Source organism: Cetorhinus maximus, chromosome 29 (genome assembly GCF_964194155.1).
Source record: "Cetorhinus maximus chromosome 29, sCetMax3.hap1.1, whole genome shotgun sequence".
Taxonomy (NCBI): Eukaryota; Metazoa; Chordata; class Chondrichthyes; order Lamniformes; family Cetorhinidae; genus Cetorhinus; species Cetorhinus maximus.
Window position 1 is genome coordinate 16,863,497 of NC_135907.1, and position 11,602 is coordinate 16,875,098.

At 44.9% G+C, this 11,602-nt stretch overlaps 1 protein-coding gene across 1 annotated transcript; it reads right to left on the reverse strand.

Annotated features, from left to right (window-relative positions):
• Positions 1–486: 486 nt before the first annotated feature.
• LOC144669305 (uncharacterized) lies at positions 487–11,337 on the reverse strand. The gene is made up of 4 exons (XM_078531661.1): positions 11,215–11,337; positions 3,225–3,321; positions 2,161–2,340; positions 487–1,086 (listed from the first exon to the last, which is right to left on the reverse strand). The coding sequence occupies exons 2-4, from the start codon at positions 3,308–3,310 to the stop codon at positions 813–815; spliced, it is 540 nt and encodes a 179-aa protein (XP_078387787.1). The 5' UTR covers positions 3,311–3,321; positions 11,215–11,337; the 3' UTR covers positions 487–812.
• Between the last annotated feature and the right edge of the window lie 265 nt (positions 11,338–11,602).

Genomic DNA, 11,602 nt, shown 5'->3' on the forward strand with positions numbered 1-11,602 from the left:
TACAGGCAGCGTGAAGGCAAGGAAGCCCCAATCGACCGGGAGACACCATCTCTTGCTCAACGTCAGCAGCAGATGTTTATGGCCCTCAGCTGGGAGTGGTAAAGTGGAGAAAATTTGCCCATCATCTGTGGCCAGTTAAATTAAAAAGGGCACGACCTTTTGGCGAGGTGGAGACGGGTTCACCAGCACCACTATACAGTGCCCACAGGGGAGGTAACAGCGCGTTACAGACTCCACCTCCCACCTCAGCCGCCGCTGCAGAATGTGGTCCATAAAGAGATGACCTACAAACCTTATTATGGCAATAATGTTTTTTTTTAGGGCAGGGCCACTTTAAGGCTGATAATCCTCGCTAATTCTGCCTGGAGAAACTGACCCTTTCTACACCCAGACAACTTGTGATCAGAAAGTGAACATGTAACAAATAAATAGCTTATAAATATAAATATATACCTATAAAAGTGGAGCAGAAAATGGGAAACTTGCTTATGTATTTGATTCAAAGTGATTTCTTTATGTTTTGCAATCTTTTTGATTTGTTGAGGGAGGCCAACCCATTTCTTCTTACAACCCCCTTGCCTTTTCTCCCTCTATAAGGGGTGAGCGGGAGTGTATCGGATGTCACAGCGAGCCAGACACAAGTGTTTGATTGCATCTTTTCTGTTAAACCTGGTTTCTCACCTACCCCCGGAGAATTTCTGTCAGGGGGGGCGCGGAGTGTGTATTGTCATGACCTATCCAAGTTGTGTGGCACAGGCTGGGTGGAAGCCGAGGAAGGCGGGGGGGGTTGGTGTGTGTTGTTCCCCTGTCCCTCACTCCTTCCTTGCCCGCCTGTCCCTGTTGAGCCTGATGGATCTGCGGAGGAGGGAGACCAGACTCCTGCGTCGCCTCTTGCCAAAACTATTGGGGTCGTCCGTGCTCTTGGGGGCTGACGGGTCCTTCCCCTTGGTGTTGCCCAAATGGTACATCGAGTGGGCCAGGTTGAGAGTCCGGCAGATGCCCAGGACACAGCGCGGGGGTGATTGGCGGCCGAAGTGACGTCCCCAGCGATGTTGGTAACGCTTGACTCGACCTTTTAGCACAGTGCTGGAATTAAAACCCAAACAAAGAAAACAGTCAGTACCTGACCAATCATCTAATCTTACTGCACAGAAAAAGGCCATTTGGCCCATCATGCATTTGTCTGCAAATGAATTCATACACAGGGACCCAATCTCTGTAAACAAAAGGAACATGTTCAAGCATTGAGCCTTTTTTGAATTCCCCGGGAGCTTATGGATCCTATAGTTCCCTATTGCTTTCTCCATGGCAACACTTTGGCCAGTCAGGATCGACTTGCCAACCAATCAGCCACCTTTTCTCCTGTAGTATCAATTGTTGTGATTTGACATTCTTGCTTCTGTCCTGATGAGTGCAAGATGAAAAGCTTCTGCAATCTGTCTCTTCAGCTATAACCAAGTTCTCTACTAGCAAGTGATTATTTTCCCTTTTGAAATATTTATCCCATTCCTTTTTGAAAGTTACGACTGAATCTGTTTGCATCATCCTCTCAGGCAGTTCATTCCAGATCATAACATCTCACTGTGTGAAAAAAATTCTCATTCCCCTCTGGGCCTTTTATCAATTATCTCAAATCTGCCTCCTCTGGTTACCAACCCTTCTCCAGTGGGAACAGCTTCTCCTTATTGACTCTGTCAAAACCCTTCGTAATTTTGAAGGCTTCTTTCAAATCCCACCTTAACCTTCTCTGCTCTAAGGAGAACAGTCCCAGCTTCTCCAGTCTTTCTCCTGTCTTTAATCTTGAGTGAAATGACTTAGAGACATTCCCTCAATAATGAAGCCACCAGATCCAAACTGGAGGCGATTCAGTGTGAAGATGGAGCATGCAAGCTGTTGACTGCAGTCAGTAACATGTCATGACAGCAGGCTGTTCAACTGTAATGGCATCACACCCATTAGTATTCTGACCCAGTGCCCACTTTCTTAATGGGATAACCGGCCAGCAAAGTGGCAAGGAGGGTGGGGCGACAGAGCACAGGCCAGGCGATCAAGTGTACGCTCTTCCTCTCCCGTCTGGTTCAATACGGCGCCTATACCCAGTGAAGCAAGAGGGGAATTATACAGGGCAGGTTTCCCTGCATATTAATATCCACTGAATACCTGTCATTGATGCTTTCTTTGACATCTTCTGCTTTAACACTCAGGGAATCTCTAGCAGAGCTGGATGCAGAGATGAGGCGAGATTTCAGGACGTTCTTTACCTGTCTGTCCAACAGTTCCACTTTTGCATTTTTCAGGTTTTGGATGTACGACAAAAGAGCAGGAGAGGGAGACGGATTCCTGTGGAGGGAAAGAGAGGGAAAAATTAAAACCGCCCATCAGCTTCAACAACAACTTATATTTATATAGCACCTTTAACATCATGAAACATCCCCTGGAGCTTCACAGGAGCATTATGAAACAAAATATGACACCAAGCCACATGAGGAGATATTAGGTCAGATGACCAAAGCTTGGTTAAAGAGTTAGGTTTTAAGGAGTGTCTTAAAGCAGGAGACCAGGGCAGAAAGGTTTAGGGAGGGATTCCCAGAGCTTAGGGCCCAGGCAACTGAAGGTATGGCCAGCATTATGGAGCAATTAATATGAGGGACGCACAAAAGACCAGAATAGATGAGGCAAATGCCTCGTAAGGTTGTGGGGCTGGAGGAGATTACAGAGATAGGGAGGAGGTGAGGCCATGGAAGGCTTCGAAATCAAGGATGAGAATTTCAAAATCAAGATGTTGCTTAAACAAGAGCCAATATAGGTCAATGTGACTCAATTGCCACATCACCTTCAATTTATGGAGCTGTGCAATCTGACAAGTTTTACACTGGTCTAATATTCCACTGTGCTGGAGTTGTGTTAAATAAGTCAATATCAGTGAATCTCACAGTGTGAGGTTATCTCCTCTCTCTCTGTAGTCACTCCTTAAAGCCATTGTTTAAAGTTACTCCTTAAAGACACTCAAAGTCCTCCTTTCAATCACTTCTTAAAGCCTCCCTCATTGACCAAACCTTTGGTCAACAGTGCTAATGTTTCCTTATGGAGCCCAGTGTCAATTTTTTACATGTTAACATCCTGTGGTGCGTCATGGTATGTTTTTAATGCATTGAAGGCTCTATATAAATGCAAGTTGCTTGGTAAAACCATCGCATAAAATAGAAAGTGTGGCAATTTCTCACCTGCTGGTGCTGGCCAGCTCCTGCGATTCACCGAGAACCCCCGTATGAAAGTAAAGCATTGCGATGAGCCCTAACATCATCATCATGGTTTCCCGATCTGAAAGTCCACAAGTTACAAATTAAATCAAACTGTGAGTTGCTGCCATTTCATGTTGTCTAGCAACCGATTCCATCGCTCTTCCTGGCAACAGACTAAACCAGTCTGTTTACAATCTTGACCAATATTTGACCCCAATATGAGATTCCGATAAATGTAAGTTGTTGTCATTGTTTAAGCACATGGGCAGAGTGTTGTATCTGATAGCTGAGGGTAGAACGCTACACTGTCAACCCCACCTCCACTCCCCTGGGCTTTTCAATGTGGGGAAGCTGAGATGGGAGTCTCTGAGGCTCAGGGTTACATTAGCCACACAGAAGGCCATTTGGAACACGACGCATTAGGGGTTATCCAATGAGCTTCACTGACCCCCCCCCCCCCGCGCACCCAAGCACCCAGCTCAGTTACGCTGGAAAGAAACTGCCAGCTAGGTATTGCGATCTTGTGCTTCAGGCCAACACCCCATTGTGTAACAGATTAGAACACGCCACAGCAGATCATAAAATCTAGCACAATTGCTAGAGTTTAGGCGAGATAATCCAATTCATTAAGAACTCCCCCATTCCTTCCCCTTGCCCACTCCATATGTTCCCTTCCTTGAGCACCTTTTCCAGGCTGACACTCCCAGTGCAGTGCTGCACTGTCGAAGGTGCCATCTCTGTTGAACTGAGGCCCCAACCGTCCTTTCACATAAACATAAAAGATCTCGCAGCCACAATTTCGAAAAAGTAGTGGGAGTCTTCCCCTGTGTTCCAGCCAATATTTATCCCTCAATCAGTCATGAAAAAGACAGATGGTCTGGTAATGATCACATTAATGTTTGTGGGAGCTTGCTGTGTGCAAATTGGCTGTCACGTTTCCTCCATTACAATAGTGACTGCAATTCAAAAAAGTACTTCATTGTCTGTAAAGCACTTTGAGAAGTCCCCAGGGTTGGTATATAAATGTAAATTCTATGCTTTTGTTTCTCCAGTCCTGCAGCATCTTATTCCCGCCCCCCCCACAAAGTGGACACTCGCCGCCCACAAATCTGAGCTTCATGAGCGTCAACTGGCACTTCAACTGACAGGCATTGAAGCAGGTGCAATGTTGTCTTGACTTCATACAAGCACTTTCCAGCAGCGGACACCAGATGGCAGAGAAGAGCCAATAACTCAACGGAGAGATTTGTGGTTTGAAAGAGAAAACAGACAGTGAAATAGATAATGGGTAGGCAGAATGAAAGACTTACATTTATATAGTGCCTTTCATGACCCCTAGTTGTTCCAAAGTGCTTTGTGGCCAACGAAGTAACTTTGAAGTGTAATCATTGTTGCAATGCAGATAAAGCGTCAGCCAGTTTTCGCACAGCAAGATCCCACTAACAGCAATGGGATTTTGTAATATTGACTGAGAGATAAATTTTTACCAAGACACTAGGGATTAACTCCCCATATCTTCTTTGAAATAGTGCCATGGGGCCTTTTACGTCTGCCTGAGAGGGCAGATGGGGCCTCAGGTAACAACTCATAAAAAAGACAGTAGATAATAGGCAGACGGAGATAGGCAATAGACAGATAGAAATAAGCAATGCAGAGAGACATCGAAAATACAAACAGATGACAGACAGATGATAGCCTGTCCCCGCTCTGATTGTGCCTCAGTGCCTCTAAACCTTATTCAAGACAATTTATCCTGTGAACCACAATGCTACTCCCTTACTGGTCATTGGAGGGTGCAGTCCAGCAGCCAAGAATGACCACCTCTCCTGCCTGCCTGACGTTAAACTTTATAGATTCTTAATACGCCATCACTTTGTGATGGCTGCTCAGTGATTGCGAACCGTGAACAATATTTAACTCCAATATCAGTAATAATTCCCTGGCAACTGTGAGCCAACAGCAATAAATTGTCAATCATGCCTGGTGATGCTGCACATGGAACCAACACGAGAAATGTGAATGTTTAAACTCCATAGAAGGAGCATTCCTCCGAGGCTGGAATTGACCCACATCAATGGGACAGTGTGGAGGGAGCTTTACTCATTACCTAACCCTGCGTTGTACCTGCCCTGTGAGTGTTTGATGCAGTCAATGCAGAGGGTGCTTTACTCTTTAGCTAACACTGTGTTGCCCTGACTGTGTCTGATGGGGACAGAGCAGAGGAACTTTTCTTTGTATCTAACCACGTGCTGTACCTGCACTCGGAAAGTTTGATGGGATTGTGTAGAGGGAGCTTTGCTCCATATCTAACCCCGTGCTGTACCTGCACTGGGACTGGTTGATATGGACAGTGTAGAGGGAGCTTTACTCTATATCTAACCCTGTGCTGTACCTAATTTGCTAGTGCTTGATGGGGAGTTTAGAGGGTAATTTTCTCTGTATCTAGGGGTACCTGCTCTGAGAGGAAATTCATATCAATAATAAGGAGCAAAAAGTTAGGTAATATATTCAACTTGAAGTATTAACATGTCTTAGAATCACAGAATCTTATAGCAGAGAGAGAGAGAGCCCATTGTTCTGTGCTGCCTAAGCAGACACTTTGAAAAAGCCCTCTGATTAATCCCATTCTTCCTGACTTTTCACACCATAATCCTGCATTTTGTTTTCCTTTTGAAGTATTTATTCAATTTACTTTTGAAAGTTACTATTGAATCTGCTTCCGCCACCTGTTCAAGCAGCGATGTGTTCTAGGGGATGCCGATGGGTTACATTCCCCACTGTGCTTTGATTGATGGAAAATGCTTATTCTGCCAGAATTAATAAATAGTTCCAGTGGGGACTGGATAAGAAAGGTCTCATTTCAGTGCTGTGAACGTTGTGTGGCAGTTGGGGAGGGTGGGTGGAATGGGAACAAAACATGAAGACACTTTGTGAAACATTGCAATTGGCAATACTGCCCTCTGCTCTCCAACTAATGCAGGAGATTCATATCAAAACATGGGATGAACTAATCATAAATAATCAAAATTAATTTTGTTGTTTTCTTCTGTGATCGAGATAATCGGGGTCACATATAAACTTTTAATTACATCTAACAGTCTCCAGGGGATTAGAGTTCAGCATTAAGATTTGAACTTTGTTGGGTTGTTTATCCATTTCTGGTGAATCTTGCTCTCAGTGTTGAATTGTCAGACGTCATTCATGAGGTTGGAACATTTCCAGCTTTCTCTTGTTTTTGTATATGGGGTCAGCCTCAGTACTCTGAGTGAACGGGTTCAATACAGAATAAACTTCCCTCTACACTGCCCCATCAAATACTCCCAGGGCAGGTATAACACGGGGTTAGATTCAGAGTAAAGCTCCTTCTACATTGTCCCCATCAAACACTCACAGGACAGATACAGCACGGGGTTAGATTCAGAGTGAAGCTCCCTCTACATTGCCCCCATCAAACACTCATAGGACAGGTGCAACACGGGGTTAGATTCAGAGTAAAGCTCCCTCTACACAGTCCTAACAGAAAGGTTTGCTATCACCCACACTCTTGTCACTCCTTGTGACCTTGGTCAGAGTGGAATCACCAGTTTAGTGCTGACCTTGGTACAGTTTGGTGATGCTAAGTGCTGTAATGCAAACCCAGTGATCACGAGTTAAGTGTGTGTATTTACTATACTGGCTTCACTCTTGTCATCTCTTCCCCACTGGGTTATGACTGCACCAAACCCATTCCACACTAGACTAGTAGAACCTTGCAGAAAGAAACCCTTATCCCACTCGGACCAGTCTCGCAGGTCAGCAATACACTGGCTCTGCAGGCCTGACACCCAAGTTTCCAGGAAGCTGCTTTGAGAATGCTGACAAATTAATATTTACCCAGACCTGTGATATTCCTAACCCAGTGTGCTATGGAAGGAGGGGGCTGGTTCAAATCAGTCAACGTTTAGCTATTGGCCAAATTTCTACCTTTCAATTTTGCCCTCACTCAAAACTGGAAATTCCTGAATGTTTTGCCCTCTGCCGAACCTCTCAATTCCTCAATATGAGGGCTGGTTGTAACTGCCCAAGTGACCATATGTGAGCCCACACAGTGCAAGTGGTGGTTGGACTATTCGGCCATGTGAGGCAGAAATATCACAGTTGTTTCCAATCTAGTTCCAACTTGATAAGCTACTTTCCACTAGGCGGGGTCATTGGATAGTTATCAGGAACTGGAACCCGCTCCCCCACCTCCTCACCCCACCTCGCCCAATGAATATCCCCTTCCTTGACTGACCAATGTACCCCCAACTGGTGTCCTCACTAAGATCAGTTAAATACTGCTGAAAAGAGACACATTTTGCAGAAGCTTTTCGTCTTGCACTCATCAGGACAAACACAAGAATGCCAAATTTCAAACAATCACAATTTGAAAAGCGTGCTGATTGGTTGGCAAGTCGAATCTGAGATGTTGCCATGGAGAAGGCAATGAGGAACTATCGGCTCCCCAAGCTCCTGAGTAATTCAAAAAATAACTTGGAGACCCCATTGCTTTCTCCATGGCAACACCTCGGCCAATTAGACTCAACTTGCCAACCAAACAGCACCCTTTTCCCCTGCAGTATAAATTGTCGTGTGCGTTTGAAATTTGGCATTCTTGCATTTGTCCTGATAAGGGCAAGATGAAAAGCTTCAGCAACATGTCTCTCTTTTCAGGAACATTCAAGCTCTGTGCTAACATCAGTTAACTTATTGTGGATCATAGTTTAGTTACTATCCAGAAATCCCACTGGGAAGCTCTGATGTGTACAGATGTTAGTTGAGGACAGATCCAGTTTCGGCACACCCAATTAAATAACCCCCCACCTTTGTCACCTCTGGACTCGAATATTCCAATGCTCTCCTTGTCCGCCTTCCACTTTACTACCTCCCTAACCTTGAGATCATCCAAATCTCTGTCGCCCGTAGCCTAACTCAGACCAGGTCCCATTCACACATCGCCTCTGTATTCCTCCACTTCTGGCCTCTTATGCATCACCAATTTTAATTGCTCCACCACCCATGCTTTTTGGACATCTAATCTTGAATTCTGGAATTCCCATCCTAAACCTCTGCATCTCGCCATCTCTCTCTCTCTCTCTGTCCCTCTCTCTCCTCTTTAAGATGCTCCTGAAAGCCAACCAAGCTTTTGGTCACCTGTCCTAATACCTCCTTACATGGCTCAATGTCAAATTTTGTCTGATAATTGCTGCTGTGAGGTGCCCTGAGATTTTCCATGACGTTATAGGTGCCGTATAAATGCACATTTTTGTTGCAGAAACCAGAAACAACAGTTGGTGGTTAAAGTGGGAATGCCCTGTGTCTCAAAGTGTGTCACCACATTCCAAGAACATTGGGAAAATTGTGCGGGTGGGGCACCTGGGTTGGGAAATGAATAGCAGGAAATGTGAATTTTCTGGTTATTGTAGAGTCCTGTGAGTAATTACAGAGTTAAATACGTTGAAGAATATCCTCAGTAGGAATTTGCAGCTGTGAACTTGGGCTCTGGATTCTGAATTGGCTGACCACTGATTTATTTGTATATTTCTTTTATTTCGCGGCCCCTCATAAACTAGATCAACAAAGCGATGATAATACGGCTTTAAGCACAAGCCAGTTCATAAGACATTTATTGGTGACTCATCAAGATTCAAACAAATGCAAATGCACCAGCTTGCACAGAGCAAAATATTCTCAGCTTCAGGCACCTTAGCTGCGCCAACTCTCTCGCTGAGGCAGTGTTCAGGCCCATGCTGCCACTGCTCTCACTGCCCCAGGACTAGGGACGGGTTAAAAACTCAGCTCAGCATTACTGCTCTTGATTGCGAAACAGTCACTCAATCCCGTGTGCATGTCAGCTCAGGCTAGGTCCCGGTTGCAAGGTCCCCCCATGGTTCAGTAGCCTAACTGAATTGGGCTTGGGTACGAGACCCCTCGTGGTTCAATAGCCTAACCACAGTCTCACCAGCTAAATGTGTCCAGCAGCACGTATCCATGTATCTGACAAAAGGTTCTTCTCTCAGTTCCTGATGCAGGCATTTCCCTTGTGTGTGAGGCTGATGTTAGTGGGGGGGATGTCACAACCCAAGACCATTGCACCAGCACTTACACATCTTCACATTTCAGCTTGGGTCACTGAAGAGAGATCTGCTGCTGGAACACTGGCTGCTATTTCCCCCTCCTCCTCCACCCCCCCCTCCTCTTGCATGCTGGCACTGAGGCAAATTCTACTTTTACCCCAACTCTAACTCAAATTGGGGGGAGGGGGGAAATGGCAATGTAGGGCATTTTTACTGGACCAGTTAGTAATCTAGATCCAGAGCTAAGTGTCTGGGGAACATGGGTACAAATCTTATCATGGCAGCTCGCGGAATTTAAATTCAGTTCATGCATCTGGAATATAAAACTAGTTGCAGTAATGGTGACCATGATAACCATCGATTGTTGTTAAAACCCCATCTGGTTCACTAATGTCCTTGAGGGAGGGAAATCTTCCATCCTTATATGGTCTGGCTTGGCTACACGTGACTCCAGACTGAAGGAAATGTGGTTGACTCTTAACTGCCCTTTGGAATGGCCTAGGAAGCCACTCAGCTCAGGGTAATTAGGGATGGGAAATAAATGCTGGCTTTTCAAGTGTTGCCGACACCCCATGAAAGAAGAAATGAAAAAAAAGATAACTCAGCTCAGACTGGAGATTAAACCTGGGACGCTCGACGATGTATGGATGCAATCATCCTTGAAACCCTCTATCTCCAGCAATAGCTGCATGCATTGTTAACTGACAATCACATAGAGAAGCATCATTAAAAGAGTGGTCCAGTGCATGCTGTAAAGCTTGGCTGATGTTTGATATCAATTTGTCTTTAGACACATCGAGGAGACTGCATTGGTGTGTATCACCATTACATTTGCAGGTAACACTTCCCCCATCGAACCGGAATGGAAGCAACTCATCCTCGATCCTGAGGGACTGCCTGAGAAGAAGGATTTTTGAGTATTGGAAATGATAGTTGGGAATTCTGTCAGGCAAAATTCCGCAGCATTTCTGTCTCCCTAAAGGTTAAGCAGTGGTTGGAATGTCCCACTTTGCTGCTGTGCAGGGCTAACTGATCTCTCACAGATTTGAAGCAAGGTGGGGACAATTGGTCTCCCTGGGATGGGAAAATTAAGAAAATATCGGACGTGTGTGGTCGTCAAGAGAAGATTGTGATGCTCCAAAAGTTGAATAACCCACTGACACTCATTATGTAGGCTCAGGCATGTAGGATAGCCAGCTAGAAAGTTTTGCATTTGTGTAGCACTTTTCAAAACCACCCGATGTCTCAAAGCCAATGAGTACTTTTTGAAATGTAGTCACTGCTTCAATGTAGAAAACGTGGCAGCCAATTTTCACACAGCAAGCTCCCACAAACAGCAATGTGATAATGACCAGATAAGTGTCTTTGTGATGGGGACTGAGGGATAAATATTGGCCAAGAGTCCAGTGCTCTTCTTCGAAATAGTGGCATGGGATCTTTTACATCCACCAGATCATGTAGGGGAGGCCTCAGTTTAACATCTCACATGAGAAAAATTACACCTCCAGCAATGCAGCACTCTATCAGTCATGCCATTCTTGACTTTAATGCTCAAGTCATGGAGCAGAACATGAATCTACAACCTTGTGTCTCAGTGGTGAGAGTGCTGTCAACTGAGCCCCAGCTGACATGTATTAGGTAAGGCACTGATGATGGACTAGTGTACCCCAGTAACAATTGTCACCTTCAGGAGAAGATTCAAAAGTTACAATCTCAACTTTATTTCTTTAAGCCCCTTGACTGATGGAGTTACTTGTCAGGGCTCAGGGCAGGTTAGAGTTCACTCAAGAAAATCAGAAACACAGATGTTAAATATGACGTGCAAGTTCTAACCTAACAGGTACCTGTTTAAAATTAAATAAACACAAAGCACCTACCCGATTTTGCTGGACTTCAGAGTCTCAGAGTTATCTGGCTGTGTAATAATAGTACTTGCTTCTCAAATCGTCAATCCCAGTACTTGTCCAGCTCCTGAGTGTTGCTCAGTCTCTTGCTCTTCTGACTTGTGCCTTTGCCTGAAAGCTTTTTATGCCTTTGAAAGAGGGCGGAGCCTAAAAATCACAAACACACACACACACACACACACAGATGTACGTATCTCAGTAGCCCTTCCTCTTCAAGGGATTTAAATGTATGCTGCTCTATTTGATAACGGACGGGGGAAGGTTATTTAAAGGCACATTGGCTGTTTCATGAAACTGACATTGCTAATTTCTCTCCTCAAGCATTTCTTGCAAGTTACTTTGAGGGGACATAATGAGCTCC

Coding starts and splice junctions, on each gene's coding strand:
- LOC144669305 (XM_078531661.1), bottom strand. CDS start 3,310: ATGATGATGATGTTAGGGCTCATCGCAATGCTTTACTTTCATACGGGG. Junction 2,341..3,224: donor GAGCTGGCCAGCACCAGCAG/GTGAGAAATTGC, acceptor TTCCCTCCACAG/GAATCCGTCTCCCTCTCCTG. Junction 1,087..2,160: donor AAAGAAAGCATCAATGACAG/GTATTCAGTGGA, acceptor TTTTAATTCCAG/CACTGTGCTAAAAGGTCGAG.